At 40.4% G+C, this 23,860-nt stretch overlaps 1 protein-coding gene across 2 annotated transcripts in view; it reads left to right on the plus strand.

Moving 5' to 3' along the window:
* PDK3 (pyruvate dehydrogenase kinase 3) overlaps nt 1–23,860 on the plus strand; it is a 57,294-nt gene that overhangs the window by 20,098 nt on the left and 13,336 nt on the right. For both annotated transcript variants that reach the window (XM_028522673.2, XM_028522674.2), the window contains exons 3-6: nt 3,230–3,301; nt 8,245–8,429; nt 10,802–10,891; nt 22,483–22,560. In XM_028522673.2, the coding sequence (XP_028378474.1) occupies nt 3,230–3,301; nt 8,245–8,429; nt 10,802–10,891; nt 22,483–22,560 (425 nt within the window). The remainder of the gene's footprint in view (nt 1–3,229; nt 3,302–8,244; nt 8,430–10,801; nt 10,892–22,482; nt 22,561–23,860) is intronic.

A 23,860-nucleotide genomic window follows, 5' to 3' on the forward strand; every position in this document is an offset into this window, starting at 1 on the left:
AAGATTGTTTTTAACTGACAATTCAAAATTTTCTTAATGAAAATACTTCTAAACTATATGAGACACTTTGTTGACTTTGCAAATGTTTTAAAAAGAGCAAGTGCAGAAAAGTGGAGAGGGATAGCAGTGTGGCAACCCATGGGGGCAGGTCTGCAATCTTTTAGGTGGGGCATCTTGCTTCTGTCACGTCCTAGCCACGCTCCTTCTGTTTTCCTTTTAAAGAAGTTCCTTGAAGCCAGTACTTCTTTTAGAGCAAAGTCAGTCATTTAAAGGGACCTCGGACTGGAAAACCATCAGTACCTGCTATGCTGCATTTGCCCTGTGAAAAGTATGAAAAATCCTCACAAGTATAACTTATAAAGTTCAATCAGGTATAGCTCTGATGCTTAAAGCCTGCGTTATTTAATTGAGGAAGTTGAATTTGTGAGTAAACTACCGACTAGGTAAACAGGGTGAGGCTGGTGAGTGGTAGGATGTCAGAGAGTTGGTGCATTTTTAGAAAGGGATTTGCATAAACACAAGAAACATTTACAGGTCTCCTCTGTTATAAAAACAAGGTGGCAGGTACTGGAAAAAAGCTGGAGGAGTCTGGGAGGCCAGACGCAAAGAGTGCTGCCAAGCCAGGACAGAGGAAGTGCTGTGGGAGAAGTGCCAGCTGCGGTTTTGCACTGCCCCTCGATGAGTGGCTGGAAATGACAGGGTCAGGGAGAGCATCTTAGGGGAAGGGAATGACGTGGAACAGATAGGAGGAGGATGGCACTGTTCATGAACTTGCACTTAGAGGGTCAGTGGAGACCAGGCTGCTGAAAGAGAATGGCCATTCAGTAGGCATTCCTCAGTAATACAGGGATGAGTCAAAGTAGGTTTCAGTTGTTGGTATGGAAAATAATACAATAATTAATAATAATACAAGCATAAACTGTTTTGCCTGCTCACAACTGTAAACCTACTTTTGCCCACCCCTGCACGTTTTATACTAAATTCTTAGGGCTGAGAGTGAATTGTTTGAGACACACACTGGCCGTCCCTGGCCCAGTCAGTAGCTCCTCGCTGTGGGAGGCAGAGGGGTCCTGAGAGACCCCGGAGAGATGATGACCATGGTTTTGATATCATAGTTGCTTTCTACCCTAAGTTCATAGCTTGTTTCAGAAGGAGCAGCAGGTACTTGTTTGCATGAGACTTCTTTAATTGCTTCAAGGCCACAGTTAGAGATTTCCAAAAGAAAGTATATAAGCACTGTCTCAGGCTGCCGTGGTGGGGCTCTAGGCAGTCTAGATGACTTTCAAGTGCCCTAGTCCTGGTGACAGTGACAGTCAGACATTTACTATCACTTATGTAAAAGTGACTTCAGAGTCTTCACAGTGAATTGCTGGCAAAGTAGAGACACAAATGACTGTGTTGACTCTTTTTCGTGTCTCCTCACCATGGCCATTCCAAACACACACACGTCATTTCTTCCTTTTCTTTTCTTAAGCATTGCATTGTGAAATAATTTCCTGCTAACACAAGGGTTTGCAAAACTAGTGGCAAGAATTTCCATTACGAACCTTCATGCAGATTGATTGATTGTTGACATTTGGCAACATTTGTTCTACCATTCTCGTTCATATTCTGTCTGTCTGTATGTTTGAGTTACACACACACACACACACACACACACACACACGGTACATACACATATGCTTTTTCTCCCTGAACCATTGTATTAATGGTAGACATTGTGCTTCTTTACATTGTGCTTAATTTAGTAGGTATCTCCTTAGAATGACTCTTAGAAAACCACAGTATGATGATCAAATTTGAGAATTTAACACTGATCCAGTAATTTTCTTATATGTAGAACTTGTTCTCATCTCCCTAATTGTCCTAATGTCTAATAGTGTTTTCTTTTTGTTGTGCCCCCCTCCCAATTCAAGAATCCAGTGCAAGATCATGCATTCTGTTTTGTTGTCATTTCCTTTTCCCTCTTAAAAGTGACCTCACAGGGTGGTTTGACTTGATGACTTGAGCAATATCTAATCCATAGTCTTATCTTCCCAGAGACTTTGAAAAATATATAGCCAGAGATGAACATACTTTAGTATTACGCAGTGTCACAAAGTTTAAGTGAGGCTGATTAACAAAACGTCATTTCTATGTATGTGCTCAACAGTCAGTTTTAATTGCTTAAGTACCCTCATCCTCTATCAAAGCTGGCTAGTAGGATTAGTGTAATTATTTGCTAGAAATCATTAGAATAATAAGAGAGATCTTTCAGGACATGTTAATACCCAAAGCAGAGATCACCTCTGAGTAACTGAAATCTCTGAATCCCCACGGGATCTAGCAGGTCCTGTCTGGATGTAGATGCTCCAGTAGCGTGCCTCTCCGGGTCCCATTTTTCCGTGTTCTCTAGCTCTTTATGTTGAACACATTATTTCTTACACTGGCCCTGATTGAGATATGGAGCTATTCTTAATCCCAAAGCTGTTTCGGAGGGGTTAAGAGAGTTTAACTGTGAGAAGCTACCTTCTTGATTTCTAGCTTCTAAGTTCTTAGTGCACACTTCAGTATCACACATGTGCTTCTTGTCATTCATATGCACTTTTTCATATAACTATAGAGTTGGTTTGTCCATTAGGATATGTTTGTAAGTAGCAGAAAATCAAACTACACATGGCTTAAACAATTGATTGCCTTGTGTAACTGTAAGATCCAGCCATAGGATGAGCTTTTGGTGTTGATTGGATTCAGAGATTCATGAGCTTATCAAGGTACTGCTTTCCGTGGTGTTGGCTTCCTTTTCAGGCTGGACTTCCTCCTGGTGACAGAGTAGCTGCAGCAGTTCCAGGCTTCACGTCCACATAGCAAGCTGCACAAAAGCAGAGCAAGTTGGTTTCTCTCCCAGATACCTCTACCAAGTCTTTTTTCTTATTTCTCTGGTTTGAATTGAGACATTATGCCCATGCCTGAGCCAATCCCTGTGTCCAGAGATATGTGACACAGTAACAGGCTTAGACATGGACCATCAGCCTAATGAGGAATTAGTGACAGGAGAAGTGGGATTACCCAGAGAAAAGTCGGGACACCCCAGAGTTTTGTGTGGCATCAGCTGCTCCTGAAGCACTTGGGCTGCATGGGGGAAGGGGAGGGGATGTTACCTGAGTGAAAATTTGGGGTACTGTAAGGAAGGGGGAAAGGAGAAATGGGTGTTGCATAGATAGTCGACACATTAACTTTTCTTTTTCAGGTATATGCAGAGCTTCCTTGAACTTTTGGATTATGAAAATAAGAGCCCCGAGGATCCAAAGGTCTTGGATAAGTAAGTATGGTACCAGACTCATGTGAAAGTAAAATGATCTGGGTAAAAAAACGGTTTGGTGAATGGAGCTCATGTCAGTAAGAACCAAGCAGTATGATTTGGACTAAAACATTAGGTTTCAGTGACACAACATTACACTTGTTTAAAAAAATGGAGTTAAGAATTTAAGAGTACAAAATGAATAATGACACTTAAATCATGGTCCATGATCTAATTCTTTAAAAACATTTTTTAATTGAATCTATTGGGGTGACCTCATTTAATAAAATTATATAGGTTTCAGGTGTACAGTTCTATAGTACAGCATCTGTATAGTGCATTGTGTGTTCACCAGCCAAAGCCAAGTCTCCATCTCTCACCATATATTGACCTCCTTTACCCTTTATGGCCTCCCCCAGCCCCTCCCCTCTGGTAACCAGCACACTGTTGTCTGTGTCGGTGTTTTTCTTCGTTTGTTTTTCTTGTTTGTTCAGTTGTTGACTTCAGTTTTATATCCTACATATGAGTGAAATCATATGGTTCTTGACTTTCTCCATCTGACTTATTTCGCTTAGCATGCTGTGATCTAACCATTCTTAATACTTTTTGCTCACGGGGAACTGGTGTGGACCCTCACTCTGAATGTTGCAGTAAATGTTCCACCTAGTGGTCGTTTTAAGAATGCAGTGGTCTCTGTATATGTGTGAATCTGCCTGCTCAGTCCTTCACAGTATTTTGTAAACACTCCTTTATTTAGACTTACAAATCCTTTACTTTTACAGCTTAAAACAATCCAGATACAAATTGCATACAGTTAACTAACTAGGCTATTTGTGACCATGATGACATTTTTTATCTTGTTATTACATTAGGACACCTTTTAAAATTTTCATGCAGCTTGTTTAAAGTTAGTAATCCTGACCACTGATGACGTTCTCGCATTATGGATTGTTACCTTAAATCTGAGTTGCTGACATTTTACAAAGACATTTACTCGAGATATTAATTGTATCATTCATTGAAACCTGTGTTACATCAAAATTACCACTTTCTGGTTGTGGTAATTAACTCCCACAGACAGTTCAAAGTTTTGCTTGATGAATTAGATTCACAAACTGTAGTCTGCTCTATTACATATAGATAAAGTAATTTAATAATGTGTGATGCAGGAGAGATGTTTGAAATTGTTCACTGAAAGCTTTTAAAACTTTTTTGCATAATACTGCAACTTACACAGATGCTTTAGTTATCTTTTGCAAAAAGAATTTTACATATGACAGCCTAACCTCCGTCGTCTCACCCCTGGGTCCCCCAGTACTCTGCCAGTGGACTGTCCTTTACAAATCTGTCCTACAGCCTTCTAAACCTGTTACTCGTGCTTGCTCTTCCTTGTTCATCTCTTTAGCCACTTGAGGAAGGACCAATGCAAAGCTGAAATCTTTTCCTCTAAGATCAGGACCAAGCCAAGGATGTCCCCTCTTGCCCCTTCTCTTCCTCGTAAGGACTGGAAGTCCTTCCCTTTACCTCTCCATTGCCTTCTGATTAATTGGTGAGAGCTCTCTGAGTTCTTGATTTGCTCGGCGCCCTTTTCATCCACTGCACCAATAAGCTATTACATAATCTTTTCAGTCCCTTACAGTTAAAAAAAAATTGTTTTTCAAAGCAGTATAACATTTGAACTGAGAAACACAATAATGGCTTTACTTTGGGGAAGCAGGAGAAAGTGTGCTTTTTCTATGACAGCCTGAGCTCCAATGCTGCCATTCTGTAGGAAGACTGCTAAATTCTCAAGCTGATGGGAAATATTTCTGTTTCTCATTTTCATTTAACCAGAAAACATGAACCTTAGCTCCAAGCGTGGATTTTTCCCCCCAAGAGAAATTAAGTATCCTTTCCACATTACTTTCTTCCTTCCTGGTTCACATACACAGGGGTGCATGCATATGGCAAGTCTGTTGTGTTGAGGAATTTCTTTCTAAGTGGAAACCTGGTCCACACAATTGTGAGACTGAACGCCTTAAATATAGGTGTTCCATGAAAAATAAACCTAGAGAAACCTAGAGAAACACCACGTTATCTGAGACCTTAGCTCGAGGCACTGAACCCAGGCCTCTCAATTCACAGACAAGAACACTGAGGTCACAGGTGTAAGCTGACTTGCCCAAGATCATAACATCAGTAGCAGGGCTGGCCCTGGAAATCACATTTCCTTTCCCTTACAGCATTGTTCTTTACAACGCACCATACTGCCGGAACAGCTGGCTTGAGCCATGAGTAGCGAGGTCAGGTTTACATGTAAAATTACATGTAAATTAAATTAGACTATAAGAGGAAAAAGTCTTTGTCTGTTTTCCATTTTGCTAGGTGTTTTGTGTAATGAATCTGTGAAGCGTGGGAGGGAGTCACTGGGTCAGAGCTCCAGATACAGCATTTCCCTTACTATCAGCTCTTGCTGTTATTTAAGGTTTTGAAATTAAATGAATCAAAGCCAGAAGCCTTGTTTTCTCAGAAGTCACTAGCAAGTAACAGTGTGTTTGGCTGATATCCTAAAAATTAGGACTGGCCCCTCTGTAGCTTCACATTTTAGGATCCAAGTTTGTGGAAGTATGTGATATTGAATTTCTGCTGTGTGGTTCCCAGAGTCCTGCGTCAGTTTCTGGAACAGGTTGTCCATCTGATGCGATTTATAGAGACGAGCCTGCTTTGTGCACTACCGAGCACTGCAGCCAGTGTGCACAAGATTGTGATATAGTAGCTCTCAGCGAGTTTTGATAACTTGCTCAGGTTCATGCAGCTAGTTCGTTAGGACTGTTGGGATTTTAGAAGCCTGGGGCTCATGGCGAAGGAAGGAGTGAAGGTGAGTCATTTTTACTCATAGTAGTGGCCTTTTTTGTTCAGTGAGAGGTTATATAGAAGTCTCGGGCAGGGAAATCATTTTTTTTTTTTAATTAACTTTTTTCTTTCTTTTTTCTTTTTTTAAATTATTTATTTATTTTTAGAGAGGCAAGGCAGGGAGATAGAGAGAGAGAAACATCAATGTGTGGTTGCTGGGGGTTATGGCCTGCAACCTAGGCATGTACCCTGGCTGGGAATCGAACCTGCGACGCTTTGATTCACAGCCCGAGCTCAATCCACTGAGCTATGCCAGCCAGGGCGGAAATCATTTAAGTAAAGTGAAAGTAGCTTGGAGGAGAAACACATTTGTATAATGATAATGTTAAGAAGAGCCACCAAATATTGGGGAAGTCGTCTGGGAATTGAACTGTGGAGGCAAGTCTTCTCCCCTCAGATAACTTAAGGCACTTCTCTACCACAATGAATCGTTTCACTTTAGTGCTATTTAATTTATGACCAAATTGGAATGAGCACTATTACAAAGGACAAATTGTCCATCATAAAATTTCTTGTGAGTAATTATGACCTCCTAATTTCAGAGTTGATTTATTCACCTTTGCTGTCTTTGTGTGCATTTGTTACAGACATAGTTCATCATTGGGGGAAAAAGGCTACCCAGATAAGTAAAAAGAAAGTCACTCCACATTTCTACTGCCAGGGGCCAACCACTGTTAACATTTCCTCCCATCCCTACTTTGAACTAGGCATACATATTTCTATAAGTATAAAATGTTTTTACAAAAATAACCATGTCCACATTACAGATCTACACCATTTATTCATAGTTTCGTAATGGTCCATCTACAGGTAAGTCATGGGATTTGAACTCTTTATTATTGGGTTTTAGAATGGTTTGTAGTGTTTTTGTGACTATGAACAGTGCTCTGAAGAACAGTTCTTAAAAACAGCTGTTGCATTGATTTAATTTGTTTTTCTTTTATTATTTGTGAATGTGAAGTTTTTCACATTTGCATTTCCCCTGGTAAATTTCCCTTTGACACTAGATTCCTTGCCTAGTTTTCCGTTAGGATGCTCACCTTTCTATGAAGGATAGTAACGCTTGCAAATAGACTTTTCCCAGTTTCCACTTTGTTTTTTGACAGAATTGCTGAAATTCCACCTGGTCATATAATTTGTTCCTGCATGGTTTCTGCTTTTGCTATTAAGCCTAGAACAGCCTTCCTTACTTGAAGGTCATATACTTACTCAGCTGATTTTCTTTGGTCTTTTCTGTGATTTTGCCCTTTTGCTTTTAAATCTCTTAACCCACTTTTTGGCTAACACTTGAAATTGGGTTGTGACTTAAATTTTTAGCCAGCTGTCCCAACTAATTTGATTGTTTCCCTGCTGACTTGCAGTGTCGCTTTATTGACATACTCAATTTTTATACACACGTACTCACTCACCCTTGGTCCTGGTTCTGCGTTTTTTGTTTGCTTCCATTGACTTGTCTTTCTCTTTTTAGTTACTTACCATCCTTAATATATTTTCCCTCTGCATCTTTACAATAATATACTGTAATACTCGAATACGGGTGTTTTAATTGCCTTTATTCTACCTACATTTCATCATTATGTTTTAACTGCTATGAGAAATATATTTCAAAATTTTACTCTTCAGAAGTTTCACATTATTTATTCATGGATGCTATTGCATTCAGACTCCATAATAAATCTTTGGAAATGTTTTTTGAATTGTCCTCATGTCATCAGAAGAAATAATATGCTCTGCAATTCTTTATTCAGCAAATATTTATAGAACCTGCATTCTGTTTAATCACTTATCCAACAAGTCAGTGGATTCCTTAAAAAGGTATTTGAGCATTTTTTTTCTTTCCTGGAACCATTTACTTTTTGTGTTTCTCAAAGAAGAATTTCTGTAGGAAGTTGCAAGCAAAAACTTGGGTAATACTTTAGTTTCACACGAGTTCTTCCTTGTAACCTGGAATGATTATGTCATCTTTGCCTATGAAAATACCAGAAGATAAGTAGTCCAGAGATGGAGCTGGGAAGGTTATGCATCAACCATGAGATATAAAGACTGACCACTTTTGTTTCCCTCCCACACAGCTTTCTACAAGTTCTGATTAAAATCAGAAACAGACACAATGATGTGGTTCCTACAATGGCACAAGGAGTGATTGAATACAAGGAGAAGTTTGGGTTCGATCCATTCATTAGCAGTAACATACAGTATTTTCTGGATCGCTTCTATACCAACCGCATCTCCTTCCGCATGCTTATTAACCAGCACAGTAAGTTGGGGTTTTGGCCCAGGTTTGAAGTCATAACCAGAGTGATTTCTTCCAAATGTTTTTCTGTTACAGGTCTGCATTTCCATCTGTAGAAATTTCATTCCCAGTTCAGTTTTTTTTTTCTAAGTAAATCTTATCTATTAAAAAGCTGGTGATTAGTATTCTTTGTTGAAAGAAATCCTTGAAAGGTTCTTTGGTTCTCTTATTGGAGACCTGGCCACTGTTTGCCTTTAAGCATTTGCTGTTACATTCCTGGTGAGGGCGAAGGTCCCTCTTTAATGGCAGCTGCATTCATCTCCAAATGCTTTCATGTGTCTCTGAGAGAAAGTTCTAGTCTTTATCCAGGATGTTAGGTGGTTTCCCTTCTGGGAATATTGGCATATTGACAATATGAGCAATTGATCCTTAATGTCACAGTGATCAGTGAAATCAGATTAAGCGAAGTGTCAAACCATAATCTTGTCTTGAGAGTTTTAATCCACTGTTGAGGCTGATGAGCAGATGAGAAAAACAAAACTAAAATTCTTGCCACAAAAAAATATTTTGGCTTATTTTCAGCATTGTCTCTTAGCCTGATTTCATAATTCTTATGAAAAAGCATCCAGACTTCTAGAGTCTAAATCATCCTCTTCGCTGATCAGAAAATGGAAAATGCACCTTTATTTTACTAATTTTATTTATTTGTATAAATGAATGTTATACAATTATTAAATGTGGATTGGTCCTAAATGTCTATCTTTTAAAAATAGAACTGTATCTGCTGTATACCTGAAACTAATAGTTTCAAGCAAAACATACAACTCTTTAAAACTGTAGTCAAAGCATTATCAGGCCAATGATGTGACAATAAAGGTAATTTGTTATTAAACAAAGAAATGTACGACAATTTACAGGAAATTTGAAGGGAAAAAAAGAGAACGAAATACTAGCTAACTAAACTACTTAGATGATAGTTTCTTTCTGAGCCAAATATGTGTGTCTGCATATATACGTGCGTGTTTCTAGAGTGCTGACTAAGCTTGTCACTTCTGGTTTTCTTTCACGTAATCAGTTAGAACTTTGCCTGCTGACCTAGTGTCCATATTCATCAATTTTTATCATTTAAAATCTCCCCTATTGTATTTACGCATTCTCCTTTCGTGAAATCTAAGTTATTTCCAATGTTTGTTTGATTTAAAAGTAAGTACACCAAAAAAATAAATATTTACAGGGTCTGGCAGAAGTAAGGCCTGCTTGAGTGTGGTTGGTAGGGTAATAATATGGGTGTGATAATTTATAGTTTTTAATGTGAATATTTCACCTAAGATGTCACATGGTGTGCTTGAGTGTGATATTGTTATGTTATAGAATTACATGCTTAGGATTTGGTAATAAAAGATTTCGTAGAGAACAAATGGACAGTGACCAGAGGGGAGGGGGTTAACTGGGGAAAGAAGGGGAAGGGACAAGCAAAGAAACACGAATAGAGGACTCAGAATAGAGGACTCACGAGGACTCACGGACATGAACAATAGGGGGAATTGACTGTGGGAGTTGGGGGCGGGGTAGAGGAGAGCAACGGGGAAAAAGGTGGGACAACTGTAACTGAACAACAATAAAAACTTCAAATAAAAGATTCTGCAGTAAAAAAGAGGCATTATTTGTGCCAGACCCTGTATCTATGTATACCTATGAACACTTGAATTCAGATTGCTTTTTCCTTTGGGGCTCCTTTTGGCTTTTATTTGCAAGTACAATTTTGCTAATCTTTTGTATTGTGAAAGCATTTGTACTTTTGAAGATACTTGAACAGCTATCATTTGTGTACACTACATCGAAAAAAAATCTCCACGATGGAGGCGTTTGACATGTTCACAGTGAAGACATTTCCCAAGGCTGGCCTAATGCTGCAGATTGTGTTTTCTAACTATTTAGTGAATGTTGGATTAAATGTCTGCAGTAGTACTAAGAAGGTGGGTAAACCTGGCTAAGGATGAAAGGAAGTTTTTTCATCCACGTCACACTGGGTCGGGAAGAAAGGGTTGGACACCTGGCACGTGTCACTGCTTTGGGACCTGCTACGTGCAACTGGCAGGTCTTAAAGCACATCCTTTGTCCTTTGTTGTTCCCTTGTTGTGTATACAGGGCGGGGCAAAACTAGTTTTACAGTTCGTTGTGTGGCAGATAACACAGTAATAAATGATAGTGTAAGAATAAACTGTGTTTCATGTACTTACAGCTGTAGACCTTTTGCCCCACCCTGTTTTCTATTACTTTAAGTCACTGGATGCTAAAGTGATTCTTACAAATATGGGAATCCTCTGTATTTCTCTGCCTGACCATCCCGGCTGGCTTTGTTTGTAATCTCTCCCTTCCCTTTTGTGTTTGTTTAGCACTTCTCTTTGGTGGTGACACTAATCCTGCTCATCCTAAACACATCGGAAGTATTGATCCCACCTGCAATGTCGCTGATGTCGTGAAAGGTAAGGAGACCACTGTAATGTTAGTGACTGCAGTTCAAATAGGATTGTGGCGCAGTCAAGGTAGCTTGGTGATAGGGTGATGTTGCTGAGTTGTTTGCTGAGTCTTCAGGTCAGTCTGGGCCCAAGCTACTTAATTCAAATAGGAAATGTTCTTTCTAGGCAGTGCAGGAAAAGATGCGTAATTTGTAACGCTCGGAATGGGAGTTTCTACTTCACTGACTAGGGTTTTACTTGTAGTTCTGTCTTAAACCATATACATTTCCCAGCTTAAGTAAGATTCTAAGTTTTGATTGCCACTATTATGTGAACATTTTAGAGAAGGCTTGTTATAAAATTTGGCTGAATACACGTTAGTAAAATTTAAACAGCTTTCTGATGTGCACCCTAGGCTTTAGAACCTACGTGCGTGTGTGCTTCATGGGGCCACTGGACATCGAGCCAGACACTGTCCCAGTCGCCTTGGGATAGGACAGAGCCCTAGAGCCTGAAGTCCCCAGTACCCGGGCACTTTGAATATGAACAGCAGTTTCCTTTTTTTTTTTCCCACTTAAGGTAGACGGTAGCTTCAGAAAGCCTTCCTGGTTGTAAAGGGACCACCAGGTTTCTGGACCTTTCCTTCTTCAGTTTTCTTCAATATTATGGTTCTCTGTGCAGCCTCCCATCCCCAAACTGCCCCTTGCCAACTTTACTCGTGTCTCTCCTATCGTGGCCCTCGTCTCCTTCCTCCAAACACACACTTACAGGTTCTCATGAGCACAGCTCCTGGTCTTCGTTAAGGACCTTTGTTGCTCTCAGTTTTCCTGAACTGCGTTGCTAAGTCAGTAGGGGGCAGAAGAGGGCCTTGTCTGCTTGTGAGGCCCCAAAGCCCACCTCAAGCAGAGTGGCCTTTGCTGCCAGACTCAGAGGACCAAGGGAGGTGGCCCGGCGTGTGCAGCCTTCCCCCTGGAGGAACAGGCCACACCTGCAGCAGCCATAGCTAAGGAAAATCTGTGCTATTTCTTTACTGTGGGCATTTGTTTTTTAATTTTTTCCTTTTAATCTTAACACAAGGATTTTTTTTTTATTATTGATTTTGGGAGGGGAGAGAGAAAGAGACATCAATGTGAGAGAGAACCATCGATCAGTTGCCTCCCATATGCAGCCCGACCTGGGATTGAACCTAGTACCTAGGTGTATGCCCTGACCAGGGATCAAACCCCCAACCTTTTGGTGTTTGGGATGATGCTACAACCAACTGAGCCACCCAACCAGGGTTACTTTGGGCATTTTTAAACCCAGGGAGGAGGACCCAGGCCTACGGGCCCTCACTCAGCCTACACTTGCCAAGCTGTCCTGGCCTCTGTTTAATTAGGAAACATTTTCTCAAATTATTTCAGTTATCAGATGAGAGGCCCAGCCTCAGCTCCCTAAGAATCCCATAGGTTGCTCTCTTACAAGATAACCCTGTGGTTGATCATGACTTCTGCAGGCCCCCACTGAGGAAGGGGAGCGGGACTGGTCTTGTCAGTTGTATATTCATTAGACCCTAGCCCAGTGACTGTTATGAATCAGAAAGCCAGGTTCAGAGAGTTGACTGCCCCGAGAAAGAAAGACACACATTCATAGTGCAAAAGTGCATTATTATATACTGCGTGTGTGCCTTTTCTCCTGAACTGTGAGCAACTTGGGGTCAGGGTTTGTATCTTATGCTTGTTTTATAACTTATGTAGAACTGAGTATATGCCCGTTAGATGGTCAATAAGTATTCGTTGGTTTGATAAACTTGAAACCTTTTGAGAATTTACTGTACAATTCACCCATATAAAGTGTACAGTTCAGTGGCTTTTAGAGTATTCAGCATTGTGCAGCCAGGGGCACAATCCAATTTGAGAACATTTTCATCACCACAAAAAGAAACCCCCTTCCATACCCCTTAGCCGTCACTACCCACTCCCCCTCTCCCTGGCACTAGGAAACCACTAATCTACTCTCTGTAGCTATAGATTTTCCTATTCTGGACAGTTAATAGGAATGGAATCATCCAGTATGTGGTCTTTTGTGTCTGGCTTCTTTCACTTAGCGTAAGTTTTCAAGGATCATCCTTGTTGTTGTATGCATTAGTACTTCATTCTTTTGATAGCTGTATAATAGTCCATCAAATGGATAGACTACATTTGTGTATTTATCAGCTGATGGACAGTTCAGTTAGCTGGGAGACTTCGGACGTGTTACGTAACCTCTGTGAGCCTCAGTTTCTTCACCTATAACCATGGTCCTATATTGTAGGGTGAAATGAGTTAATATATGTAGCGCTCCTAAAGCAGTGCTAGGACCCAGTCAGGGCCATAGACAAGTTTACTAGCAGTAGTCCTTGGCCATCGTACAAGTAGTGTGGCTTCTCATTTATACAAGCAATTTTAACCACAAGTCAGTACAGCTAGGTAAGTGACAGCAGGTTCTAGGCAACCGCTAGCCCTTGCATAGAACAGAGGAATGAGCGGTGCTAAAGTGAGTCAGGCATTGGCAAGGGTGGGGAGGAACCTGTTTCAACTGGACTCAAGGAGAAAAGAATCTGTTTTGCAGCACTTAATGTTGGTACCGCTCTTATTGGACTTGGTACCTATTACCTGGCCTTGGCATGAGCTGTACTTCTTTTAAAAAAATTTTTTTTCCTGCTACTTATTCCAGAAAGAGGGAAAGGGAGGAGAAAGAGAGGGAGAGAAGCATCAATATGAGAGGGAGATACATCAATTGGTTGACTCTCACGCACTCCCAACTGGGGACTGAACCTGCAACCCAGGCATGTGCCCTGACCAGAAATCAACCCAGTGACCTTTCACCTTGTTGGGCAAGGCCCAACCCACTGAACCACACTGGCCAGGGCCACGAGCTATACTTCTGTTGATCCATCTAACTGGGGAGTAAAGATCCAAAGGTTTAGAATTACTCTTACCCACGTTTGCATTGCCCCTTTTAGGGACAGAAATTTTGTACCAAAAACTCGCTGAGGATCATGTGCAAAACAGTTCAGTGAATATTTCAAAGGAAAAAAAATGGAAGTTTATGCCCACTGTCTGCCTCACAGCTCCCTGCTTTCTTTGTCCTTTGTACTCACGAGTTTTGCCAGATCCCTGCCTCCTCTCTCCGCCCTCTTCCTGGGCTTGTTCACAAGCCTTCTCACCACTCTTTCTCCTGCCCCCTATGAGTTTTAACCAGTGAGACCACTATTGTCCGGTGAACAAAGTTTACTCCATCCTCTCGCGTAATCATTCCTATCACACGTGTGGCATAACTTAAAGCCTGGCTCCCTGGGGAGGCTATGTCCAATAGGAGTCATCCTCAGGTCCCTCTGCCACTTGGAACGCCACTTCCCCCAACACATACATGTGCATTCATTCTCCTACCCCCACGCTGATGGGTGTGGAGGAAGGACTGGCATGTCCCCTGCTCCCCACTGCATCTTTCAAACCATGTTCGTCATTTCTTAACAGCCTCGTCCCTTAAGGAAAACAGTGGTGGAGGGTGTTTTCACATTCTGAAAGTGGATAAACACATAAAACAGCATCTACGCAATCAACTTCTCGGCCAGCCTTTATTCCCTTCATAAATCACCCCTACCGCTACCCACAGCACACTGAGCATGCTCGGCTCATACATACTTTCCAGAATGCTTGTGTCCCATCTGGTGAGGTGTATACTTACTAAGGGTAAATTATTTGTCCTCAAACAATTGGTATAAGTTATACTACCTGTTGTGACTACATAATTTATTAGAATGTTGTATGTGCCCTGGTTGGTGTAGCTCAGTGGATTGAGTATGGGCCTGTGAACCAAAGGGTCAGAGGTTCAATTCCCAGTCAGGGCACATGCCTGGGTTGCAGGCCAGGTCCCCAGTAGGGGGTGCATGAGAGACAACCACACACTGATGTTTCTCTCCCTCTCTTTCTTCCTCCCTTCCCCCTCTCTAAAAATAAAGAAATAAAATCTTTAAGTAAAATAAAATGTTGTGTAAACTGAAGAAATAGTACAAAAACAGCCTTACTTCCATTAAAATCAAGTTGAATGCTTTGGAAAGACTTGATAAAGAAGAGTCTCTTAAAAATATAATGAAATGACTGTGCGTAAGATGACTATTAGGTTATAGGGCAACACTGAATAAAAATCTTAGAAGGAATCTGCACTTGGGTTGCTTCACGGTTATCTTTGAGTTTATTACACTTGAAAGAAATAGGAATTGGAATATTCATAGATGGATGCGGTATTGTTTATCTAAGACAGATGACCTGGAACCCCAAACCCATCCATATTCAAAGAAGAGGCTTTGGTCTTATGTGAAAAGATGGGCAGAGGAATGAGTGGTATATTTACCTGTACATTTTAAGTTATGTTTACACTAGTAGTCACATTTTATGGTTTCCCATTTTATTCAGCATTTTTGTCAATCATCCAACTCCTGTTTCCAGTTGGGTCAGTTAAGGGAACCAACCCCATGTTACCAAAAGAGTAAAACAGTGCTCGCTGAAGAAAATTTAGAAAAGGTGGGAAAAGAGAGGAGAGAATAAAAAGTGACCCATTTTCATAACCCAGTGAGAACATTGCTTTATACATTTGAATTCATACCAGATTTACAGATCGGGATAAAATTATGAATTGATGTAAGCAATCTTTGTATGCAACCCGTAGTCTTCGTGCATTTCCCCATGTCCAGTACTGAAGCCCGTCACACACCACCTTCCTGGGTGAAATCAGTACCTGACAACAGTAGCCTCTCTTCTGCCATCTGTATCAGTATCGTTGGAGTCCTTCCTGTATCTGATCTGCTGTATCCACAACCTCTAGATTCAAATGATTTTTCCCGCCTGGTGTATATAATCTTTATTCTTCAGTGGGGTCTTAAAGCAGTTACCTTTCTTACCATGGCAAAAATGGGCTGGGCCAGCAGGCAGGAAACCTACAGGTCTCTCTTCTCCACTGTAGACTAAAGCAAATTTTAGCAGTCAGCTTTCCATTTCATTCCCCACGGGCCCTACTCTCAATTTTGTGGGTGTCAAAATACCCACGCAGATGTCCTCTCTGGCTCAAAACAAAACTGTGAGAGGACCAGTGAGGCAGAGAGCACCAATGGTGAGAAGGCCTGGAAGTTCTTCCATTTCTTCTAGCAAAAAGGCACCCCAAACCCCTCCAAAGGCCCCAGGAGCAACCCTCAGAGGGTCTCAGAAGGCCCAGGCCTCACCAGCTGTTCTTCCCAGTGCTTGGAAGTGCTGCCAATGGGAGGAAGACACGTGTGCCATTTTCTTCGGACTCTTAGTGAAGGCATAGCCACTCCCTTCCCCTTCTTATAGTAGCTGGTATTCTTCACTAGCTTTTTACCTCCTCCTCGTGTTCTCCAAGGTTTCTCAGTGACTCTTCTAACTTGGCATCTCTATCTGTAATATTTTTTCCCTTCCTTTTGCTTTAGGAGGCATGGTGTAGAGGGAGTTGGGCTTGTGGGTTTCAGTGGCAGCTCTACTATTGATTTTCTCAGCTGCGAAGATCCTGCATGGTTTAAGCTACTCAGATGTCCAGCATCAGATGACCCATTGTGTGTGGTGCGCACACATATATTTTACAGCCTTAAGAACCCTTAATGAACTAACAATGATTCCATACTTAGATCTCTTGAGACAGACTATGGAAAACTTTTATGTGGAAGGGTAGGGACAATATTTTTATTTTTGACTAGCCAGTTGTATAAATGTGTAAAAGTAGGGTGCAATGTGCATAACATTAATTGAATGTGCAGAAGGCTGAAGCATGCCTCCTTGCTGCTTATTTAGCACATTAATATCTACCTTTACACATCTGAAAATTATAGACTCGTGGTAGTGAATGCTAGAATTAGCGTTGTAAAGTAGTTTCTATTATCCTCTGGGAGGTGCCTTCCATTGTGACCCTTCCCTCCTTTCTTTGTAAGAAACCAGGGAATGAAATGGAAAATCCTGTGGTAAGATAATTTTAAAGGCACAAACTTAAATACTTGGTACAAAAGTCACCTCTCACAGCGATGTTGGCTTGCCTGTGTTGTTCCTATATGCTGTCATTGCTTCGCATAATAGCACACAAATGGTATCCTGAAAGTGTGTTATTATTTTGGCTCAGAAATAATGTCTCATGCTGTCACCCAGGGCCCTTCAGGTTGCAAGTCACAGAGACCCACTCACGCGAGCTGGAGAAACATTTATTGAAAGGACCGTATAGGTCCCATGGTAATCCAAGGGCAGACACGCTTCACAGCTGGAGCTAGAGACACTGGAAGTGGGAGACAGAAAACAAAGGGTTGTTTTCTGTGTATCTTTGCAACTGGGTTGCCAAGTCCTGGCCCCTCTGCCTTTGTCTCCTGTCCGTAGTAGACTGGTGGGCTTGTTTAGGGCAATACTGGCCATGCCCGGCCTTCTAGATGATGATAACTTTCAGTGTATCCTTTTGTCTTCTGCCCTGCCTGAGTCTTCATCCTAAATTCTCAAAAGAGGAATTTAATTGGCTCAGCCTATCTTTCTGTCTACCACCACAGGTTTTCTACATCGGTTGCCTTTACATTAGATGCTCTGTCCCCCGCCCCCTCCTGTCAGCTGTGGTTTGGAGGGTGAGAAAGGGGCCAGTACTTAAAAAATAATCTGGTGGGCCCTGGCTGGGTAGCTCAGTTGGTTGGTGTGTCGTCCCATATCCAAAAGGTTGTGGGTTTGATTCCCAGTCAGGGCACAGGCCTAGGTTGTGGGTTTGATGCCTTGTCAGGGTGGTTACAGGAGGCAACGGATTGATGTTTCTCTCTCTCACTCTTTCCCCTCCCTCCCTCCCTCCCTCCCTCCCTCCCTCCCTCCGTCTCTCTCTCTCTCTTTCTCTCTGAAATCAATAAACATCCTTGGGTGAGGATTCAAAAAGAAAACCTGGTAGTTCCCCCTTGGGATGGGTTTTGGGTAGAAGGGTGATGATAGACACACCTTATTAGAATTGCTCTGAAACTTAAAAGAGTTTCTGAAAAGCAGCACATCTGTGATTTTGCAGTGCTCTGTGATCATTTATGTTCCCTTGTTCTCATAGCGGCTTCTTAAACTTGAGCTTGACAGTTTTCTGCATCCTATTACAGCCAAGTTAGGGACACTGGCACCTTCACGTTTGTTTTTTTTCAGCTCGCGGTCAAATTTATCCTTGTCCAGCTTCTTATAAGGTATTTGTAAATAAAGGTTATGTGTATTCATGATAGAGGCCAATATTTGACAGCAAAGTTCTATGGTGAATTTTTAATAGGAAGGTCTTCTAATAAAAAAATAATAAAACAACCTCCATAATGTATTCAGTATTCCTCTGTGCTTTTTCTTAAACTAATTCCTGGCTAGGTTGGATCTGTTCAGATAGTTGCTTGGTGAACCTTCACCCTACACTTTATGACTTGGACATGGCCTTTTAAATAAAAAATTAGGTCCTAGCTTGTGTGGCTCAGTGGGTTGACTGCCAGTCTGTGAACCAAAAAGATTGCAGGCCAGGTCCCTGGCTGGGGGCGTGCAAGAGGCGGCCGATTGGTGTTTCTCTCCCACATCGATGATTTTCTCCCTCTCTTTCTCCCTCCGTTCCCCTAGAAAAATAAATAAATCTTTAAAAAATAATTAGTCCTGTGTGTTTAGAGGTTGAGTATTCTAGCCTGGGGAAGTATTACATGTGCCACAGTTACAGTTCTGTAAGTGACTTTATGATCAATATCTTATTGTCCTTGAAAGCCAATCCTTAAAACAATGAATAGCATTTATATTCAGTGGCAGCCATAACCATTTCCTAGTATTTCCTTGCAAAGGTTTTTGGTGAATGCTGGCTCAGAGATATTGCAGATAAAAGTAGTTTGGTGATTTATCACATTTTAAAATTTTGCTTTCTAATTAAAAGTAGAAAAGTCTCCTGGCTGGCGTAGCTCAGTGGATTGAGCGCGGACTGGGAACCAAAGTGTCCCAGGTTCGATTCCCAGCCAGGGTACATGCCTGGGTTGCAGGCCAGAACCCCCAGCAACTGCACATTTGATGTTTCTGTCTCTCTCTCTCTGTCTATCTCCCTCCCTTCCCCTCTAAAAATAAACAAATAAAAAAATCTTAAAAAAAAATAGAAAAGTCTTATTTGAAAGCTTGTTATAAGTAGAACTTGCATTTTACTCTAGAATAAAAGAAATGAAACTACAAGCCCATCGTTGAGTCTTGGTTATGGTAGTGATGCTTTGAGGCTTTTTCTTTTTTGTTTTGGTTCATTCAAAGAGAAGTGAAATACAAGTTGGAGTATATATGAGCTGTTACACACCCCAGCACCCCATGAGCGCTCATGTCCTCAGAGAGACAGTGACAGAATTAGTGTGACCCAGCCTTGACTTGCCTGGCAAGTAGTCCCCTACTCCAGCTTCTCTTCAGAGGGACTTCCTAAGTTTTTTAAAACATAGATTCCTAGGCCTCAACACAGACCTACCGCATCAGACTCTCCAGGGGTTCATTTTATAATCCGTGTTTTTGAAAGACTTGGTAGTGAATTCCACATGCAGCCAGGTTTGGGAACTGCGCCAGGCCTCTAGTTCCCAGTCGGACACAAAAGAACTTTCTCATGGGCAAGAAGGTGGTTCTGTTTATCAAATGCTTGCTAGCTGTGTGTCACGTGCTGTGGGAAATTATGAAGATGTATACGAGTGTAGATTTTACTATTACTGCTCCCCAAATACTTGACTGGCGGCTGGTGTATGTGAGTCTCACTATGGTGGTTTGAGTTTTTCGAGGATCATAATGCAGTTTTTAATGACAGTATCAATACACCATCATTTGTCATGTTGCTTCAAAAAATTATTACTCACACGCAGTTGTAGAAGCTACACTGGGTCTTTGAGTCCCGAGTTGGTTGCCCTTATCTGGACTCTACCATCTCTTCCACATGTTACATTTGTGTAACGCTTTTTCTTAATAATGACCACTGGGCCAGTAAATGCCATAAGAAGCTAGCGCATGTAGTGGGTTCTTTTCCTTTTATAATGAAAGGGAGAACAATGTCAGAACACCTTTAAGGTGTTACATGCGTGGAGGAGTTGTTCTGTGGAGATGTTTCGGCTTTGTACATGGGTAGGGGAACGTGACTTTAGATTTCAGTATTTGCTGGTTTCAGAAAAGAGGCCCTGAGAGTTCTCGGCCGGCTTTGTGCGATCGTGTCACTAGGTGGAGATGTAGCATTGTTTGGTGGTGCAGGCGACACAGAAAGAGTGCATCTTGGTTTCTTCTGACAAAAGTACCGAACGGGTATTTGATGAGATTTATTCGACCCTAGGAACAAACCCTGCAGATTTACTATAATTCTAGATTGTAATTTTGTAGGGTTTAAATTAAGTCCTACTTTAATGACTGTTTTCACACTGATCAACTCTTTTTTCCTCTCCTCTTACTAATATTTCCTCATTATTCCATCTCATCAGAGCTATTCTAATGCCTCTGTCTGTGGTTCTGTGTAGTGGTTTAATCCTAGAAGTTTAATAAAATGATCAGAATTTAACTCTGTGGTCAAATACTACATAAAATTTTAATTTGATAGCAATATGAGGTTAATGAACCAAAACTTACAGTCTGAATACACCCAAATCTTATGTTTGATTATTTTAGGTTGATACATCATATTTTAACATATGTAAATTCTATAGGGCTTATTTTCCCCCTTTCTTCCTTTTCTTCCTCCCCTCTTTTTCTTACCTCTTGAATCTTAAACAAGCATCTGCACAGTATTGATGAAGGTAATGTAAAAGTATGAGCCTGTCTCCAAAGAGCTGGTATCTAGTTGAGAATATTGCAAGTATGCCACGAATTGTTTTAAAGTAATTTGAATATCTGATCTTTAGAAATTGTAAAGGTGAAATTAGAAAAAAAACAACTCACTTTGGAAAATAGTCTGGCTGTTCCACAGACATTTAAACGTAGAACTACAGCACGATTGAGTGCTTTTCCTCTGCTAGTTGTCTATCCAAGAGAAATGAAACTGTATGTTCACAAAAAATGTGGATGTGAATGTTCATCATAGTAGCATTATCCCTAATAGCCAAAAAGTGGAAACAATCCAAATGCCCATCAGTCAGTGAATGAATAAATGAAATGTGGTATATTTGTGCAGTATGATATTATTCAGAATAAAAAGGAAGGAAGTTCTGACACGTGTTATAACATGGATGACCCTTGAAAACATTATGCTGAGTGAAAGAAGCCAGTCACCAAACATCACATATTATGATTCCGTTTATATGAAATATTCAGAACAATAAATCTAACAACACAGAGTACATCCGTGGTTGCCCAGGGTTGGGGTAGGGGAATGACTGCTAATGGTTACGGAGTTTCTTTCTGGAGTGGTGAAAATGTCAGGTTGAGCCCTGGCTGATGTGGCTTAGTGGACTGAGCGCTGGCCTGCGGACCACAAGGTCACCGTTTTGATTTCCAGTTAGGGCACATGCCTGGGTTGCGGGCCAGGTCCCCAGTTGGGAGCATGAGAGAGGCAATCGGTTGCTGTTTCTCTCCCTATCTTTCTCCTTTCTTCCTTCTCTCTCTAAAAGTAAATAAATAAAATCTTTAAAAAAATGTCATGTTGATTGTGGTGATGGCTGTACAACTATGCAAATACACTAAAAACCACTGAGTGGTACGTATACTATAAATGGGTGACTTGTATAGTATTTCAATAAAGCCAATTTTTTAAAAAAAAATAAGTTATGGAAAGGTTTCAAATTCATCAAACCGAGGAATACTTATTGACTATCTAACAGGCTTATACTAAGGTCTATGTAAGTTACAAAACAAGTGTTAAGACAAACCCTGACCTCCAATTGCTCCCAGTTCGGGAGAAAAGGCACACATGCAGTATATCATAATGCACTTCTGCTTTCTGAAATTGTTCCCCATCTTTTAGGATGTAACCTCTTGAATTTCCTCTTCCAGCTCTCTCTGTAATGGCCCTGGTCTTCTTATCCTATGTCTCTGTCCTTTCAAAAGCAAACTGTTGCTCCTCAGATTCTGATGAATATCAGCCCCAGCCTGGTTACCTTTAACTAACTTAAAGGACAGTTTTAAGCTATGGTAGCATCTCCAATAACTTAGAGTGTGTGATTCATGAAAAACTCATGCATTCAGCAAACATTTATTGATGTTTCATTTACAAATAATTGACAAATCTTGAGACTGTTGGCATTATTATCTAATTACAATAAATATCATTTTGCTATAATTTACTCAGGTTGCATGGTGTTCAGAAGTATAGTCTTGAGTTTATAGATTTTCATGAAAAATGCCTGTTAGGAATATTTAAAACTAAAGCAAATGTGTGGTTAGTATAGAGCAGGCCATACCATCGTCAATGCAGTATTTTGATGTTGTTGTGGTTATTAAAACTTGAAAGGAGAAATTTTGGTTCAGTCATAGTATTTCTATTAATGCTAAAAAGGCTATTTTTAAAGAAGACAGTAGTTGATTAATTCTAAATCCTTCAGGTTAGGAATTGTCCTTATTTCCTTGTCTGTTCTGTCTGTCTGTCTACCTATGCCCGAGTTATTAGTGCAGCTGCTAAACGTTTTTCTTTCTCCGCAGATGCGTATGAAACTGCCAAGATGCTATGTGAGCAGTATTACCTGGGAGCTCCGGAGTTGGAAGTTGAAGAATTTAATGGTAAATAAAGAATAATTTTAACCGTAAATACAAAGACGTTGACTAAAAAACTGATTATATCTGAGCTATATTTCAGTGAGATCCTAAAATTATGCTGATTTTTAAAATATTTTTTAAAAACCTTTTTTTTAACCTTTATTTTTAAAACCTTTTCTTCATCTGTGGTCAACTAGGTGTATTGCTGTAAGGAGTTTTTGTACAGGAATGTGTAATCTACTAGAACTCAAAGTTCTTGGAACATTTTCTTTCTACACTTCCAGTAGAAAATGCACAAAGGTATAAATAGGCAGTTCTCAAAATAACAAATGAAAATACATAAACCTATAGAAAAGCGTTTAACTTTATTAATCAAAGAAGTGCAAACAAAAACACAGAGAAATGCCATTTTTGTGTCTTAAAATAGCAAAAATTAAAATACTTTATTGCTTTGAATTGGCGCCCAGGAAAATACTTTCTTAGCAACACTTACATATTTCTGTTATAAGTTTCAAATTGGTATGGCCTTTTTCAAAAAATGCTACCAATATTCTTTCTCTTTGACCCAGTACATAAAATTAGTAATAGTCATATTTTTAGTCTAGTAAATTAAACTTCAGAAAAATTAGTATAAGAAAAGAGAGGTATGCACAATTGTATGTACAAGAATGGTGATCACAGTGATTTCTTTATAGAGATAAATTAGAAAATCCAGGTTTTCTACAACAGAGGATATTTAAGTAAGTTGTGGTATACTTATATGATACAATAGACTACTATGAAGGCCTTTAAAATAATGCTTTAGGCCCTGGCTGGTGTGGCTCAGTGGATTGAGCACAGGCCTGCGAACTAAAATAATGCTTTAAAAGAATTTTTTGCCCTGGCTGGTGTGGCTCAGTGGATTGAGTGCTGGCCTGCAAAGCAAGGGGTCGCTGGTTCAATTCCCAGTCAGGGCACATGCCTGGGTTGCAGGCCAGGTCCCCAGTAGGAGACACACAAGATACAACCACACATTGATGTTTCTCTCCCTGTCTGTCTCCCTCCCTTCCTCTCTAAAAATAAATACATAAAATCTTTTGAAAAAGAAGCTTTTAAACACAGGCTATAAAGGTTTGTAATAGTGCAAGTTCATTGGAAAGTATTTGTAAGGCCTTCTAGCATTATTATAGATGGAGACAACAGAAGTGTGGATAGTAGCATTATAGCCAACTCTTCTATTAATCGTATGAATCTTTATTTTCATGTTATTTTTTTATTTGTAAGTTACCAAAAAAAAGTCATACTCACTGTAAAAGCACAAACAAGACAGAAATGTAGAATAAAA

The sequence above is a fragment of the Phyllostomus discolor genome, chromosome X (assembly GCF_004126475.2).
Source record: "Phyllostomus discolor isolate MPI-MPIP mPhyDis1 chromosome X, mPhyDis1.pri.v3, whole genome shotgun sequence".
NCBI lineage: Eukaryota > Metazoa > Chordata > Mammalia > Chiroptera > Phyllostomidae > Phyllostomus > Phyllostomus discolor.